Source organism: Hyposmocoma kahamanoa, unplaced genomic scaffold (genome assembly GCF_003589595.1).
Source record: "Hyposmocoma kahamanoa isolate Upper Pololo Valley unplaced genomic scaffold, ASM358959v1 100021, whole genome shotgun sequence".
Classification (NCBI taxonomy): domain Eukaryota; kingdom Metazoa; phylum Arthropoda; class Insecta; order Lepidoptera; family Cosmopterigidae; genus Hyposmocoma; species Hyposmocoma kahamanoa.
In genome coordinates this window covers 3465504-3480703 of record NW_020653200.1, presented here as the reverse complement: position 1 = coordinate 3480703, position 15200 = coordinate 3465504, and the positions used below count along the sequence as shown (strand labels likewise).

Here is a 15200-nt window from a genome sequence, read left to right as displayed (position 1 = left end):
ATAATGTTAATTTTGTATTTATCTAATCAAATTTGTGCATGGGACTGTACCATAAAATGAAAATGGGTTGGCTATGGTTAGACTGTAACTATAGAAGGTAGGTAGTGTTGTAAATAATCCATTAATCGATAATGAACATCCAAAGACAAGGTTGCTGTTTTCATGCGCAGAGAATATTTCTTTTCTTCGTTTTTTTGGCTTTTCGCGGTCGGCGTTGGAGCCAATGACAACATATATTATTTATCTTTATTTGAAAACGGGGAATCCTTTTCGTATGTTTTGAAATTTAGGATACGGATTTAGGAAAAAGAAAAAAGGATGGGAGAGGAATTTCAAAATGTAATTTTTATTATTTTTAACATTTCACTCGTATCACAGACAAAATTGTCATTTTTATATAACAAACTTTCCTAGCATTTTTCTAAAGGTTTGTAATTATTTTTGGTGTAATGCGACGAGTTTTCATTCGTACTAAAAAACCTTAGAGGATGGAAAAATTGATCCATATCGCGCCATAGAGTAAAAAGTTATATTCGATCGTTGAGTAGAGTTGAACGAAGAAAAAAAGAAATGACATGACAGTTCAGCGTTAATCAAAGCCAATAATCGTATTATAGGTATTTTTTATTTTAATTTCGTTTATTGAACGGTTTCCAGTAAAAATCCCAGATAGAATGGTGATCGATGTTCAATTGTAATTATTTAAAACAAGGCAATTCTTCTAAACGTTAAGCAGGTAAACAATCAATTAAAGGTCACTGGGATGTTAATTTAATTAGACCAGGAACTTTGTACACTAAGTTGAAGTTAAATTGATTATTTTAATGATTTGGTAAGTTAACTAGACATTATTCTTATCGTATTTGCTTAACTAATGTATAATGATTAGCAAATAGGTTAATTAGATATTAGTTTGTTTATCCATTGATTTTCATTATAATATAAATAAATGTTTTTTTAATGTTGCTTTTGTTTCAATTAGTTCGTTGTGGTCTGTTTTACACGCCTTTTTCAGGTACCAATGCCGATTTAAATATGTGCCATAAAGCCTGTTGAAATGCCGCGTGATTTGTTGAGCGACAGTCTGGCTGTACTTAGGATAGTGGAGGTAAGATTGTTAATTTTTGTATTTTTAGTAAGCTGCCAATTTTCGCCAACCATTTTTGATAGATCTGTGTTCAATAGTGACATTGCATGAGCCTATGTGTTAAACGTGTTGTTTGTAATTTTAATCAGTGTTTATATATTTTTTTATTTTTTTTGATAATCAGCAATCAGTCAACCAGACTATGATCAGGGGAGTTGAAAGATATAGGGCATACCAGGAGATTAGGGCCATTGCTCTATATCTCCTTAATTACATAGATCATCAGCTCTTTTGTGTCTTCTAATTGACGAGTTTTGGAGCAAAAGCTGATAAATCTGATAAATTTCAATTGTAATTTCATCTAATCTCACTGAATTGATTTGTCGAGTTGTATTCAGATCCATGCATTAAAAACCTATTTCCATAAAGGATTTAGCAGTTACTGTTCAGGTTGGATAAGTTCTTCATATAATTGTACAAATACTACCACTTTGCGTTAAAAATGAAAAACAAGTCAAATTATGTAGATTTTTAAGGTTTACGTGGTTATTCACTAAATGATTATCATTAATTATAATATCAGGAAAATAAAATTTAAATGCCAGCGTGATGTTCAATTTTCTCTATAGTTTCAGAAATCTTCCAGATTGACTTGTTTGCAAGAAGATTATTAAACAAGTAAAGACGCTCATTAGTATAGATTAGCGCAAATTACCTGCTTAATGCTTATTATGTGAACTTTTGGAGCTCCCTATGTCATGGTGGCCTCAACATGTGTTGTTAACTATATAGTGGTTAGGTTCTACGAAGCATGGTTAAAAATAATTTTTATTTATTTTTACAGCATGAAGATGAAGAGAATTGGCCACTGGAAGAAAAATCATCATGTAAGCAGAGTGAGAAGAAACTTGGAATATCTTTGAACAACCAACAACCGTATATAAAGGATGACAGTGGTTGTTATTACAACTATGCGTAAGATATTTTAATTTTATAAAACTGTTATATGCATTTGGTATGAATTTTGTTGTTGTCCATCATCAAGTATACAACCAGAAATAGAGACGAAATAAGGGCCATATATTCCTGGTAACACATTAGCGATACAGCTCTTAAAAATATCAATTCTCGTTTTCATTGAAATATTGACAGGCCAACTACTGACCTGTGTGTAAGTCTCCATATATTCCAAAAAATATTCTGTATTTATTGTCATACAGATAATATCTCTAACAACGCCGTGCTGTTGTATTCGGTGGTGTGGGAAAAACAGCAAAACATCTAATTACAAAACAAACGGAATCAAATTTCATTGGTAATTAAATATTAAATATGTAATTTTGCAATTTTCGTCCATTATAGCAAAGCTCAAGTTAACTGTTCGATTTGAAGTGAAACAGTTGATGACACTCATTGACGACACCCGTCAATTGTTTCGAACTCGGGATAGCCAATCGGAGTGCAGTTGTCACAGTAATGATATGGCAGAATAGTTTTCAAACAAATTAAATGATATTTCGCCTATATTTCTGGTTATATACTCGATGTTGTCCATAAAGTGAATATTACCTGCCATTTTTAAATATAAATGTTTTTGTCGTATTGCAGTCTTGGTGAGAGCGGTAGCCAAAGACAACATGACCCTGTTTATCAATACAAAACCAGTAGTTTGCCTCCTGCTTCCTCCATCAATCAATCATGGGATGATGTGGTTTGCTCTGCACTTAGGATACCTCCAGAAGACATTGCCAACCAATTAACCCTTCTAGACATGCCATGTTTCAAAGCCATTATGCCAGAAGAATTAACAACCTGTGGCTGGAACAAACTGAATAAATTGACTGTTGCTCCTAATGTTGTGGCATTCACTAAGAGATTTAATAGGGTATGTATTAATAATTAGATAGTTGTCTCTTGTTTAAATGTTGTTGATGTTGTTAAGATGATGATTATTATTAAGCATAGCTTGTACCACGCTGTTGGTTGAGTATAATTTTTTTCAGCCATAGCATTATAACAAACTGGTGTTACCATTCTCAAATTATGAAATATTTTTGGTTTGAAATGATACCCTTTAGAATAACTCTAATAGTACTGATTGTCCCTCACTGGAAAATGAAATTTCATAGTATATTTTAATTAATCTTTTCTGCATATAGTTACATTTTGCTCTGTATTGCGAATGATTACTTAAATTGCGTTGTGACTTATGACCTGCTTGTGTTTCATCGATTTATATACAAATACATACTTTAGTGACATACACTGTATGGATATTTAACAGCAGTTCAAACAATTTTGCTAACATGAATTAGATATAACTGGTAAGAAAATTTTCTTTGCCAAAAGCTTTATAAATTTTCCATCAATAGTCTACACTTTTAAACTTTCATGTTGTATTATACTAATATATGCATAACACAAATTTGTACCTTAATAATGGGAAAATAGAGATGAATATGCTATAGGCGAAAAATATGATGCGTCGCGACGCTTCCACTCTGCGCGACGCTTCGACTCTGCGCCAGTGTGAGATGAGCCTAATAGGTTGATGTGAAAATGCCTATTAAATTGTTTAATCGCCTTTATTCCTCTTTTGAAATTTTAATATTGCTATCATAGTACACATTAAAGGTGAAAAATGTAACTGACCATTTTAATTGTATTTGTCATTCACTCTGTTTGACTAAATTCCCAAACTAGTGTCATTATGTATTTGTGAAATTGTTGTAAGGTGTGGTGATATTAAAATCATGCAATATGTCTTACTCCTTAGGTTAGCTTTTGGACTGTTCAAGAAATTTTAAATGGACAATCTCCCAAAACACGGGCTGAAACTATGGTACATTTTATAAAAGTGGCCAAGAAACTTCACGAGATTAATAATCTACATTCTCTCTTTGCTGTTATTTCGGCTTTGAGATGTGCCAGTATCTATAGGTGAGGCAAGAAAAACTTACGTACGCTTTTGTGTTTACTTTTTTAATTGTATAGCTTACATTAATTAACAAACACCATCCTGAGGTCGGCAGACTAAAGCACATAAGTTAAATTCATTTGTTTTAACTTAAGTGCTAGTGGCGACTTTTTCAACCTTATCTTTCTCTTCCTAATCTTCCGACATTAAAAACAACAGGGACATTATCTACAAACTTTGTTTGTTTATTTTATTACTTATCTGCATAAGTCTGCTGACCTTACAATTATTTTGTTGAATTTAAACAATGTGATGCAGTAATACACTATTAACTATATTTTAATTCAAAATTGTGAAATGTGACAGACTGACAAAAACATGGGCTTGCTTATCAACCAAACATAAGCAACAGTTTGATAAACTCGCGCAAGTGTTTGGAGAGGAAGATAACTGGATGGCGCTGAGGGAGTATTTGAACTCCATATCACTACCTTGCATACCTTATCTTGGTGAGTTTACAATAGATTCGCAAATTTTTAGTTTTTTTAAGTCCTCTCTAGACTTTGAACTCAGGTCAACCATTCTGCCGCTCTTAGTTAAAAGGGCGCTTGTGACAAAAAGCCAAATCCGAGAAAATAATGTTCAAAGAAAAAAAAAATTAAAAATGTCTGCTTTCGCCAAACGAAAAGACAAAGACACTTGCTGCAAACGCAATATATATTATTATAATAGTATTTTTTAGTTTTTTTAAAATTAATTTTTACGTCATGCATATTATATGCATGACGTAAAAATGAAATATTTAATTATTTATATATTTTCCTTTTCATCTTAGTAAAAAAAATGTTCGTAAAATACTCAATACTAGGTAAGATGGGCGCAACTAACCACTTATGCCTTTTCAACTTAGCAATATATTTATCATTAGTGTAATAATAAGACGAAAGGGCACATGGTTGCATGCGTCTTTTTAATTTCGTAGCATGATATGTTACAGATTTTTATTACTTAGATGAAAGGTTGTTCTCTATGTTAAATATTTTATTTTTATGTTTCTACATTATTTTAAATGTGTGGGCACAGAATAACCTGTCATCTTATTTTTCAATAGTTTTCTGCATGTAGACTTTAACTATGCCTAACAAAACATAAATAAAACAGTAACTAAAAATTAGAAAAATTATTAAATTTTATTAAAAATTGTACGTATTTAAATAATTGATAACAACTGAACTGAGTTGAAAACGTTGTCAGACGTGGTCCTGCTGCTGCAGTAGCTAGGTAGAGTTCCTATCTCTCGTTCTTTTTATAGTACGTTGCCTAGAATTATGTTGCTTTCTCCGCTACGTACATTATTACACTAAATGTTAACGAAATTTTCTGCTCCTGATATGCTATCATTGATAATTGACGCAGTACAAGTAATATAAAACCACGAAAACGTTTCATATTTCTTGACTGCAGCAATATTACTTATGTAATATATGTAAATATTGTATAGGATAAATAAATAATTATTGTGAACTGCACCAAAGAAAACCATTTAGGTAGTAAGGACCTTAGTTACTACTTTATATAATCACATCGATACATTTAGTTATATTGCTGTAGATATTAAATACTTATTTTAACTGCCTTAGTGGCCGAACGATTACTATACTGGACTACCACCCAGAGGTCCCAGGTTCGATTTCCGGGCCGGGAGAAATATTTGTATGGCCTACATTTATTTCTCTCGTGAGTTTGTATGTAATTTGTGATTGTCTATGTGTGTGTCCATGGCACCCGCGACACAGGGTTTCCCTAGTGCGGGGCTATGTTGAGTGTGTGCGTTATAATTATTATGTTAATAATTAAATATTTTCTACTACTATTTAGTAATATCTACGAGTACCTACATACATGGAAAATATTTCCCAAACTAGAACAAAATACTTATACAATATATGATTTCAAATTGTCGTGTTGTTTATTTTATGACATGAATTAAACACTGTTTAGAAACAGACATTTCAAAAATGTAAACACATAAATTGTACAAAATACAAAACTAGCACTTACTTTACGTAAATTGCGCATTAGCTACTCGCGCGCAGGGCGCAAGTGACCGAATATCATTGCGTTCCTCCATCCCACACCCCGGTTTCTCCTAAAGTGCTAAGAAGAAAGGGCGCTTGTGTGTACGTGCGTCCTTGCAACGTGAAAATTATCTAACCTAATGCAAAAATAGACGCTAATACCACATGCGCCCTAGAAACTAGCAGAAATACTTGATTTAAAAGGCGCATGTGGTCACTAGCGCCCTTTCTATTTAGTCACAATGGCAGATACGTCCATGTCACCATAGTAATACCAAGCGTGTGCTAAGTCAAAAGTGATTACTTACGTCTCTTCAACTACGAATTTAGAATTATAGTATTAGAATGTATTTTCGTTTACTTAACCGATTGAACGGTGTTAAAATTAGTGACGTATATACGCAATTGCGCCTCTTCAATTACTTTTAACAAAGTTGTTTTGTAAATGCGTCCATTTATCTTGGTTCGATCATAAAAGTATGGGTACTTACGCCCTTTTCTCTTACGGTAACTCCATACCTAATCCACATAGGAGAAAAGTAAAAATAGTGGCAGATGCGCCTTTTTTCCTGATCACGGCAGTACCTATATGTAACTCATTTTTTTTAAATGTCACACTTAACTAAGGACGGCAGCATTGTTAGAATAAGTACGTAAAAGGCTTTACGCGTACTTTTCAATTTAGTTCCTCCCTCACCATCCCTCCTTCAGTCGACTCGAAGGTCCGGAACACTCCTTACACCACCCATTCTCACTAAGTGCTTTGCTTTGCGTCCTCCTTTCTGACGCGTACGGCAAAGGAATGGAATACGGCACAAGAATACTATAATATATAATACGGCATCTGTGTTTCCCGAAAAGTACAATTTTGAGCTATTCAATAGTCGGTCACATCGTCGCTTAACATCAGGTGAGATTGTGGCCAAGCGTATCTCTATTGTTATATATACATATAATAAGATTATATAGGAGGGGAAAAGAAAAGCGAAACAGCTTATAGAAGGGGAAAAGGAAAGCGAAGTACACAACGATCGAAACGAAGCTATTTAAATCAGATAAGGGAAAATGTTAATGTAGTGTCGTATCAGAAAATCAATGTTAGGAAGCTAAACAGAGATGGTTAGCGATAGTTAGCCTAGCTCTTAGTAAGACTTAATCATATATGACGTAATCATTCATTTTGTGATTAAGTATTAAAATGTGCTTTACGAATTTATTAATATACAGGGAATTGCCTCTCTTTATTGATAGTGGATGTATCCTATGATAATTGCTATTTTATGAAAATCTTGTACCTAGCATTAACTTGTGATTTGTAATATTTTTTTCACTTTTTTCAGGCATTTTCTTGACAGATCTGGTATACATAGACATAGCTCACCCAGTGGGTTCACCACATCGGACAGCTAAGATGGCCGTGGTGTTAAAAGCCCTTGAACGGTACCAGAGTTCTGAATACGATATAACGCCTTTGCCGCATGTCGCTAATTACCTGAACAGCGTTCGGTATATTGAAGAGCTGCAGAAGTTTTTAGAAGACGATCAGTACAAGTGAGTAATTTATTTTATAGTAGCAGTAGAGCTCCGTGTGAAAGAGTTTGTCCAGGGAAGTACTGCTATCTTACCTATTTCTGCCGTCAGGTAGATGAGCATTACTGCTGCGTTCCGCTTTTGAAAGGTAGAGGTGCTGGTGAAATTACAGGTATATGGGACTTGTCAACGTGTGTCTCAGGGTGACTGGTACAGTGACAATTCCTTTCAGATCTATGCACGACTTGTTCGTCTCGTCCATAGATATAGGAAAAAAGGGGAGATATGTAATGACGCTAAGTACGATCGGGTACCGATGTCGCCACTTTTTAGCTTGTGTGCAATTCAAACTTTACGCTCTATTATCTACTACCATAACTTAACTATTTTCATTGGTTAGTGCTTAAAACATGAAAACGACGTAACACCACTTTTTAAATTTTAACAAAATTAAACTTACAGTCACTCGAGTAAGAGTTATGTTGCAACATTTCAGTCTTTTTTTCATCCTGGTTCAGCCATTCGCCATCAGGTGGCGTTTTAGTAAAAATGCTACTAGTATATAATAGCTAACTATTACGTTGGATGGCGCTGAAAGTCATTTTTCGTTACACTAAGAACTCACGGAGCGGTATTCACCCGCGTTTGCCGCGGGACCGCGGCATCCGCAGAATGTAATAGTTAAGTATATAAAATTAGTAGCACATTTCACGGCGTATTTTACGCCTTTAGTGGTGACCGCTGCTCACGATTGCTGCGGCGGGGTACTAGTAGAACCACCCAGGACGCGATCATCTGCGCGCTTGGCGGCCGTCGTTGCCAGCGCACTTTGGCGGTCGGTTCAGGCTCAATGTGATGCAGGCGCCTGCATCCTACAGCCTGCAGCTTACGGGGGGTGCGTTCTCTATAAAGAGCCCTCATGCTAAAAAAGTTTTGACGTTGGCTCCACCCACACTCCCCGCTCGCAGCGCAAACCGTCCAAAAGTAATTTTCGCGCGTTTGTCGTCGACCCGTAAACATTGAATCTATAGAGTCGTATTCGAACTACACACATCAAAAGTGTCTAGGGATCAAGTACGTTTAAGAGTATTGCTGCAATTAGGGTTAATTATATTAACTTTTTTGTATCGCTATTGATACTTTTTAGTGAGTTTTAACATTTAAATAAGGAATATTGTTTAAAATTCGATAATAAGAAGAAAATCGATTGTCAATGTGGTTTTGTATAAAAATGAGTTATAGCGTTTTGACAAAATCATTACAATATCTGCATCGAAACCGAAACAATTTACATTATTATGGAGAGACGACATCATTTAACCCGAGAAGTGATGATGCGAGCCGTCGGAATGTTGGAAGCTGGTTCCAGGCAACGTGCTGTGGCTTTCACTCTTAACACTACACAGAGCGTCATAAGTCGCCCCTGGACGCGCTATCGCATGACGGGCAGCGTGGCCGAGCGACATGGAGGACGATCTCGCATCACGACTCGCAGACAGGACCGGTATATCCAAAATACTGCTCGACGGAATCGTACCATGACCGCCATGATGTTGGTTACGAGGCTCCACAGCTCCTCAGGCTTGCTAATAAGCGATCAAACAATCCGAAATCGTTTACGTGAAGTGGGTCTGCGATCCCGAAGGCCGCTCAGAGTTCCACCTATTGCACCCTGCAATCGCAGGACCCGTTTACGATGGGTTCGCGAACACAGAAACTAGGAGGAAGAAGACTGGCGCTATATGTGCTTTTCGGATGAATCCCGCTTCGGTATGAGACCGGATACAAGACGTACTCGAGTTTGGAGAACATCTGGACGTCATGAACGTTTGAGATATTGTCAGGAAGTTCATCCATATGGTGGGGGAACAATAATGATATGGGCCGGTATTTGGATCGGCGGAAGAACCGATCTCATTTGGATCAGGGGTAACCTCAATGCTCAAGTTTACGCAGAGAGGATTGTTTCAGATGTTATCATCCCTTTGCGAGGCCAGTTGGGTGATTCATTTCAACTAATGCATGACAACGCACGTCCACACACGGCTAGAGTCGTAACACGCATTCTTGCCGAAGCTCGTATCAACGTTCTGCCGTGGCCTGCTCAATCGCCAGACCTCAATCCAATTGAGCACGCATGGGATATGCTTCAAAGAAGAGCTGTGCCGAGTATGCATACCGTACATACTCTACAACAATATTTTGACTTGTTACAAAACACATGGGCGGCCATTCCTCAAAGTGATTTTGATGAACTCATCTTAAGCATACCAAATCGCTGTAATTGTGTGATTCGTGTTAATGGTGGAAATACAGATTATTAATTTTCTTATCTTTACAATAAAAATGAGCAAAATCATCATTTTCGCCATTTTTTGTCATTTAATTGACGCCGTTAATTTGAGTTTTTTTCCCACAATTTGCAAAAACATCAATTTTAGTTTATTTTAATTAAATATAGGGGTAAGCGGTTAAATAAAACATAAGCATTAAAGTAAGAAGTCGTCCTGGAAGACTGGATTTGGTAAATATTGCTTAAATAATTTTTATTTCAAAAATATTCACTTGATCCCTAGACACTTTTGATGTGTGTACTTAAAATTTTTATTACACTTTATTGAAATAAACGTATTACGTATTTAAATATGTAACCCTAATTCTAAAGTACAATTTGAATAAAATGAGTTAATACACCGCTAAATTTTAAATTTATTAATAAATTTAAAATAATTCGATGCCAGAACGAAGCGACTTAAAATATTGTTTATCAAAGAACAATGTAACAAATTGAAATATATATTGATGACATATTGTAACTGAATATTTTTCAAATGAAGCGACTTACAATATAATAAACAAATGAACTATAGTAGAGTATGCGCATTTGTGTATCTACATATGTGAAGGTGTATGTGTATATGTGTGAATGTGTGTATGTCTATGTAAATATCTGACAAATTTCGACAAGAGTTTAAATTTTTTTTTTAGTTTTTAGTTTTATTTAGTTTTTTATTTTTCTGGGGAAGCCAAACGACAAGGCTGAAATAATTCATTTCGTTGTCGTTTTCAATTAAAATACAAATGGATAGAAGCCATCAAAAAATGTTAACCTATTAGCATATTAAAATAGACTAGGATCAATGTAGACATTGAAGAAAAGGAAGAGAAAATATGTTCTACAATTTACTTTAGTACAATTTAACAAGTATTATTTCTCAATTTAAAATCTTTAATTTGCCAAGAGCCCAGGCCCATGCATAGGGACAATTCATATATTAAAGGTGATAATTTGCCTTTAATGCAACGTTTCATATGCTTAAGAGGTAATAAATAATAAACTGGATGTCTGACCAAAACTTGGATATAAATTTAAATAAAACAAAGATTATGCAATTTCACCCACCGCAAAAATCTCCACTACACTTAGTATATACATATAATAACACGCCTGTAGAAACAGTACATAGCTTCACTTTGCTGGGTCATTTTTGTAAAACCCTTTTTTCTTTTGGTTTTAATGTCTTAAACATACAAATAAGTTCAAGGAATGTCAATAATTATAAAATCATAGGAAATATTTAAGTAAAATACAACAAAACGATATTTTAGGTCACACGAATGAGATTGCAGTAACACATATGATTTTCTCATAAACATTAATGAGAAAGACGGCACAGTAATGAGAAATTATTATTACAACACACATTTTATTTTCAACACCGTCACCACCACCACTATCACCATCTAATAGTTATATTTCAAGTAAATGTTTGGCTTAAGGTAACTATTTGACTTAAAAGTAGACAAAATTGATAGCGACAATAATGATATTTGGATACATTTTTAATTGTCAAGTGTGTAAAATATGCTGGACCGTTATAAAAGTGCATGGATTTTGAAGTTCCTTTGTCTGATTGATGTACAATAAAGTTTATAAAACTATTACTTAATACTTATTTAGATAGATTGCTTTACATGAATGAGAACGAGTCACTAGCGCTGAAATTGGTATTTAAGTCGATTTTTTGCTAAAACGGAGATGCACAGGTTACTTCACTGTGTACACTCCAACCCGACAGGATCCCCTTCTCACGTGTGCAAAAGGTGAAGGTGATGCGGTATTAACTTTTGTTATTAGAAGGCTTTTAGTTGAAGTGACACTAATGACAAGAAAAATTTAAACACATTTTGTATTCCCAAGAAAACATGTTTGTTTATAATAAATTGGAAAGTTACGGTATGTATTCGACGTGAAAATTATTAGAGTTTACCCTCGATGGGAAATATTGCGATTTCCACGAGTGTTTAATTTCTTTTCTTCTTTTCTTAAAATCATGGCGACGTGGAACCGGCTCCCATGAATGAGAAATTGCCCACTTTTTAATTTTTATTTATTACTGTGACGTAGTAAAGTAGTCTTTTTATGTGTAACACAGACTAAGTAAGCAAGCAATCATATTATATTTTAAATAAATAATGCTTAGCATTCATGTAATAACATAAAAGTTATTGAAAGGCACACTTTTTTGGAGGTTATCTGAAAACGACCCGTGAATTGGAAATGTCACATACAGAAAATTAAGAAAAAGTTGTCTAGTTTCACGTACGCACTGAGGGAGATAAAGAAAACGACTGACCTAATGAATGCAATGGCGGCTTATTATGTTTACACTCATTCCCACCTAAGTTACGGAATTATCCTTTGGGGAAATACTGTGCACGCACAAGAAATATTTACAATCCAGAAAAGATGCATCCGTATTCTTGGTAATTTGAGTAGTACTGATAGCTGCAGACCGCACTTTAAACAATTTTAAATTTTGACTTTGTGTTCTATATATATTTTAGAAATTTGTAAATTTATTAAACAACATCTTGGCTTTTATACTAACATTACTAATTAATAATTGAAACCTCGGCCTACCTCTGCTTTTATTGTTATCCCTAATAAAGGGCTCATATGTGTGACATGTACCATATGAAGCAATAAATATATTGAGTATTGAGGTAGTTTTTTAGGGTATCGTTTTCCCTTGTCACTCTGATAATAAGTTTTTCGACGAACAATATCACCAACATTAAAATCATACTTTTTACGACGAGGATTATAAGGACCACAATTCAATTTCTATCATGCGACTTTATTAAAGAATTTTGTACATGATCGAAATTTTCTCTTAAGTTTATATATATATACCGGTATTTTCCGCATATTCGTCCCTAGGCGCAAAAAAATCTTCGGATTGGTCGATATTTGGCCAGACCGGCAAAATGATAGTGACGGAGTGAAGATATTTGTGTTTTCCATCCGTTACTCTCATCTCTGGACTGTATTCGCACTTTCCATCAGGCGCGGTGCAGTCATTTTGCCGAGTCACAATAAAAAATAAAAAAAATAAAAAATTATCAAGAATGTGGGAACCACAAGCTACCAATTCTCTCTAGACGTGATGTTACTAACAGCAATATTGAGAGCAAATTGATTTTTTGGGACATTCAGATCCCAAGATCTGTGACTGTGACCCTCGTCTACGAACGTGGAGACAGCTGCCATGATGGTTTTGTTTTATCGCTCAACAGCGTGTACCTATGGAGTATATTTGTGCGTAAAATATACATTAGGGCTTTTGTATCTCTAGTATTTGGAAAAAAAAAATATGTCTTAGATGTTCCACTAATTCCCATATTCTTACGAATTGTAAACAACCACACGAAATAGTGTGCTTTAAATATGGAAAGAAAGGCATTCGGACTCCAGAGTGTCCAGTTTGTGATAAAAAAAAATCTAACCACAAAAGTAAATAATTTGGATTGGAGAACCGGTATTGTAACACTCTTTACAACGTTGCAAAGAATCAGACTGGAACGAATGACTTCATTTTATAACTAACTTCTCATCTAGATATTCCGGGTCGTAAATTTTGGGAATTGATCCATATTTGAAGTTTGAGTGAAAACCGCTGCAATATCAATCCTTTATTAATGGAATATTTACATAACTGGAATCGTATTATTTAGAAAGAAAGTGTCACTTTGCGTGATTATAATTTCATAAACCATATCACAAAGGGGCTCTTTTTAGTTTTAACCAAAATTCTATTGTCTATGGTACTCGCTACTGTACACAGAAGATGCGAGATCGTCTGCACGATCTTCGCACTTATACCGGTGAATTTTCAATCCTATTAGTGATGAAATCAAAATTCGTAAGTTCTAAGTGCGCTTATGCACAGGAAAATAATATTTTTTATTTTACCGTTCAACATGGTAGGTAATTCACAAACTTGCCTTCGACAATTAGCCATCAATATTGATAATTTACGATGACGATTAAACAGCTCAGCCGCAAATTTTGTCAACGTCCTCTCATCTCAACGGAGCGATAGTGACTAATTTGTGAAACAAATATATTCTTGAAGTTCCCGTGACATGCGACAGGAGATGTTGTCTTTTGCGCATTAAAAATGTCGTAAGTGCTAAATTCGTTTTAGCGGAATAACTATAAAATTAAGGGATTAAAAAAAAATCCGTAACGACATTAGTCGATCATGCATAAATATCATTAATTATCTAATTTTTGTCCTAATAACCCGTAGCATTTCGAGAATACATCGAAAAAATGTGAAAATTAGATGTGTTTTCGTGATTTTTATCTATCAAGGAAATTTCATTGTTTTACGTTTCTGATTACCGCCTGTGCTTGAATATATAGTGTAGTTACTCGTACAATATTTTATTTTTAACTTTAAAGAGGATTTATCCCTCTAAAATCAAATCGAAGATTAGTAATTTTTCCTCTCCCACTAAGTTCGCGGTCCGTTCCGCAATCACAGCGGCTTCGTGTCCGCAACCGCAGCGGCTACGTGCCCGCACAAACTTGCATCGTCGTGATTATTGAAATAAAACCTCTGTCCCGCAGTAACGACAGACGCGGATGGAAACCGCTCCGTGAATTGTTAACCTTATTGATCTTAAATTGACACTACTCAACGAGGGCTGTGGTTCTACCTAATCGATAGTCAGAAACCATGTGGCTGTTTTTAATAGTACAAATATTCAATTTTTCATACTATACCTACACTGGTACTGGTGTATTATTTAATTAATTTATTAATATAAATTATTATTACTTCCTTAATGGCGGCCACTAGGCTGGGGCCAGTGTCAGTTTTATAAGAATAATATAAAAATTATGGCGATCGTTGCCTGTGTCAATTTTCCATTACACGTTACCACTTTAGAAGATGGGAAAAAAAAATAAAGGAAAAGAGCTGCCCTAACTACAGAATGGACGTGCATATCTAACATTGACCTACCAACAAACGGACGTCGAGTCTAATTCAAAAACCACGAAAAAAATGTTCGAAGTTAACCTATACAAACGTAGTGACATATTAACGAAATATAAAAAACTAAAACATTTAATTTACATTGTAATGTCATTGCAGTACTGCCTAATTTTGCTTGTAACAATTTTAGGGCCCAAAAACACCTTATTCAGCTTCTACTTGAAACTTAACAAAATGCATGGTGCATTTTTAGCTTCGACTGAAAATTACTTGAACACAAGAGTAATGGAGTAGCCTTT

At 34.8% G+C, this 15200-nt stretch overlaps 1 protein-coding gene across 2 annotated transcripts in view; it reads left to right on the top strand.

Annotated features, from left to right (window-relative positions):
* Positions 1-668: 668 nt before the first annotated feature.
* The window catches only part of LOC113226541 (ras-specific guanine nucleotide-releasing factor RalGPS2), a 34511-nt gene continuing 19979 nt past the window's right edge, over positions 669-15200 (top strand). For both annotated transcript variants that reach the window (XM_026459208.1, XM_026459200.1), the window contains exons 1-7: positions 669-832; positions 1016-1108; positions 1932-2062; positions 2696-2972; positions 3864-4027; positions 4371-4513; positions 7423-7633. In XM_026459208.1, coding sequence (XP_026314993.1) covers positions 1058-1108; positions 1932-2062; positions 2696-2972; positions 3864-4027; positions 4371-4513; positions 7423-7633 — 977 coding nt within the window. In that variant the 5' untranslated portion in view covers positions 669-832; positions 1016-1057. The remainder of the gene's footprint in view (positions 833-1015; positions 1109-1931; positions 2063-2695; positions 2973-3863; positions 4028-4370; positions 4514-7422; positions 7634-15200) is intronic.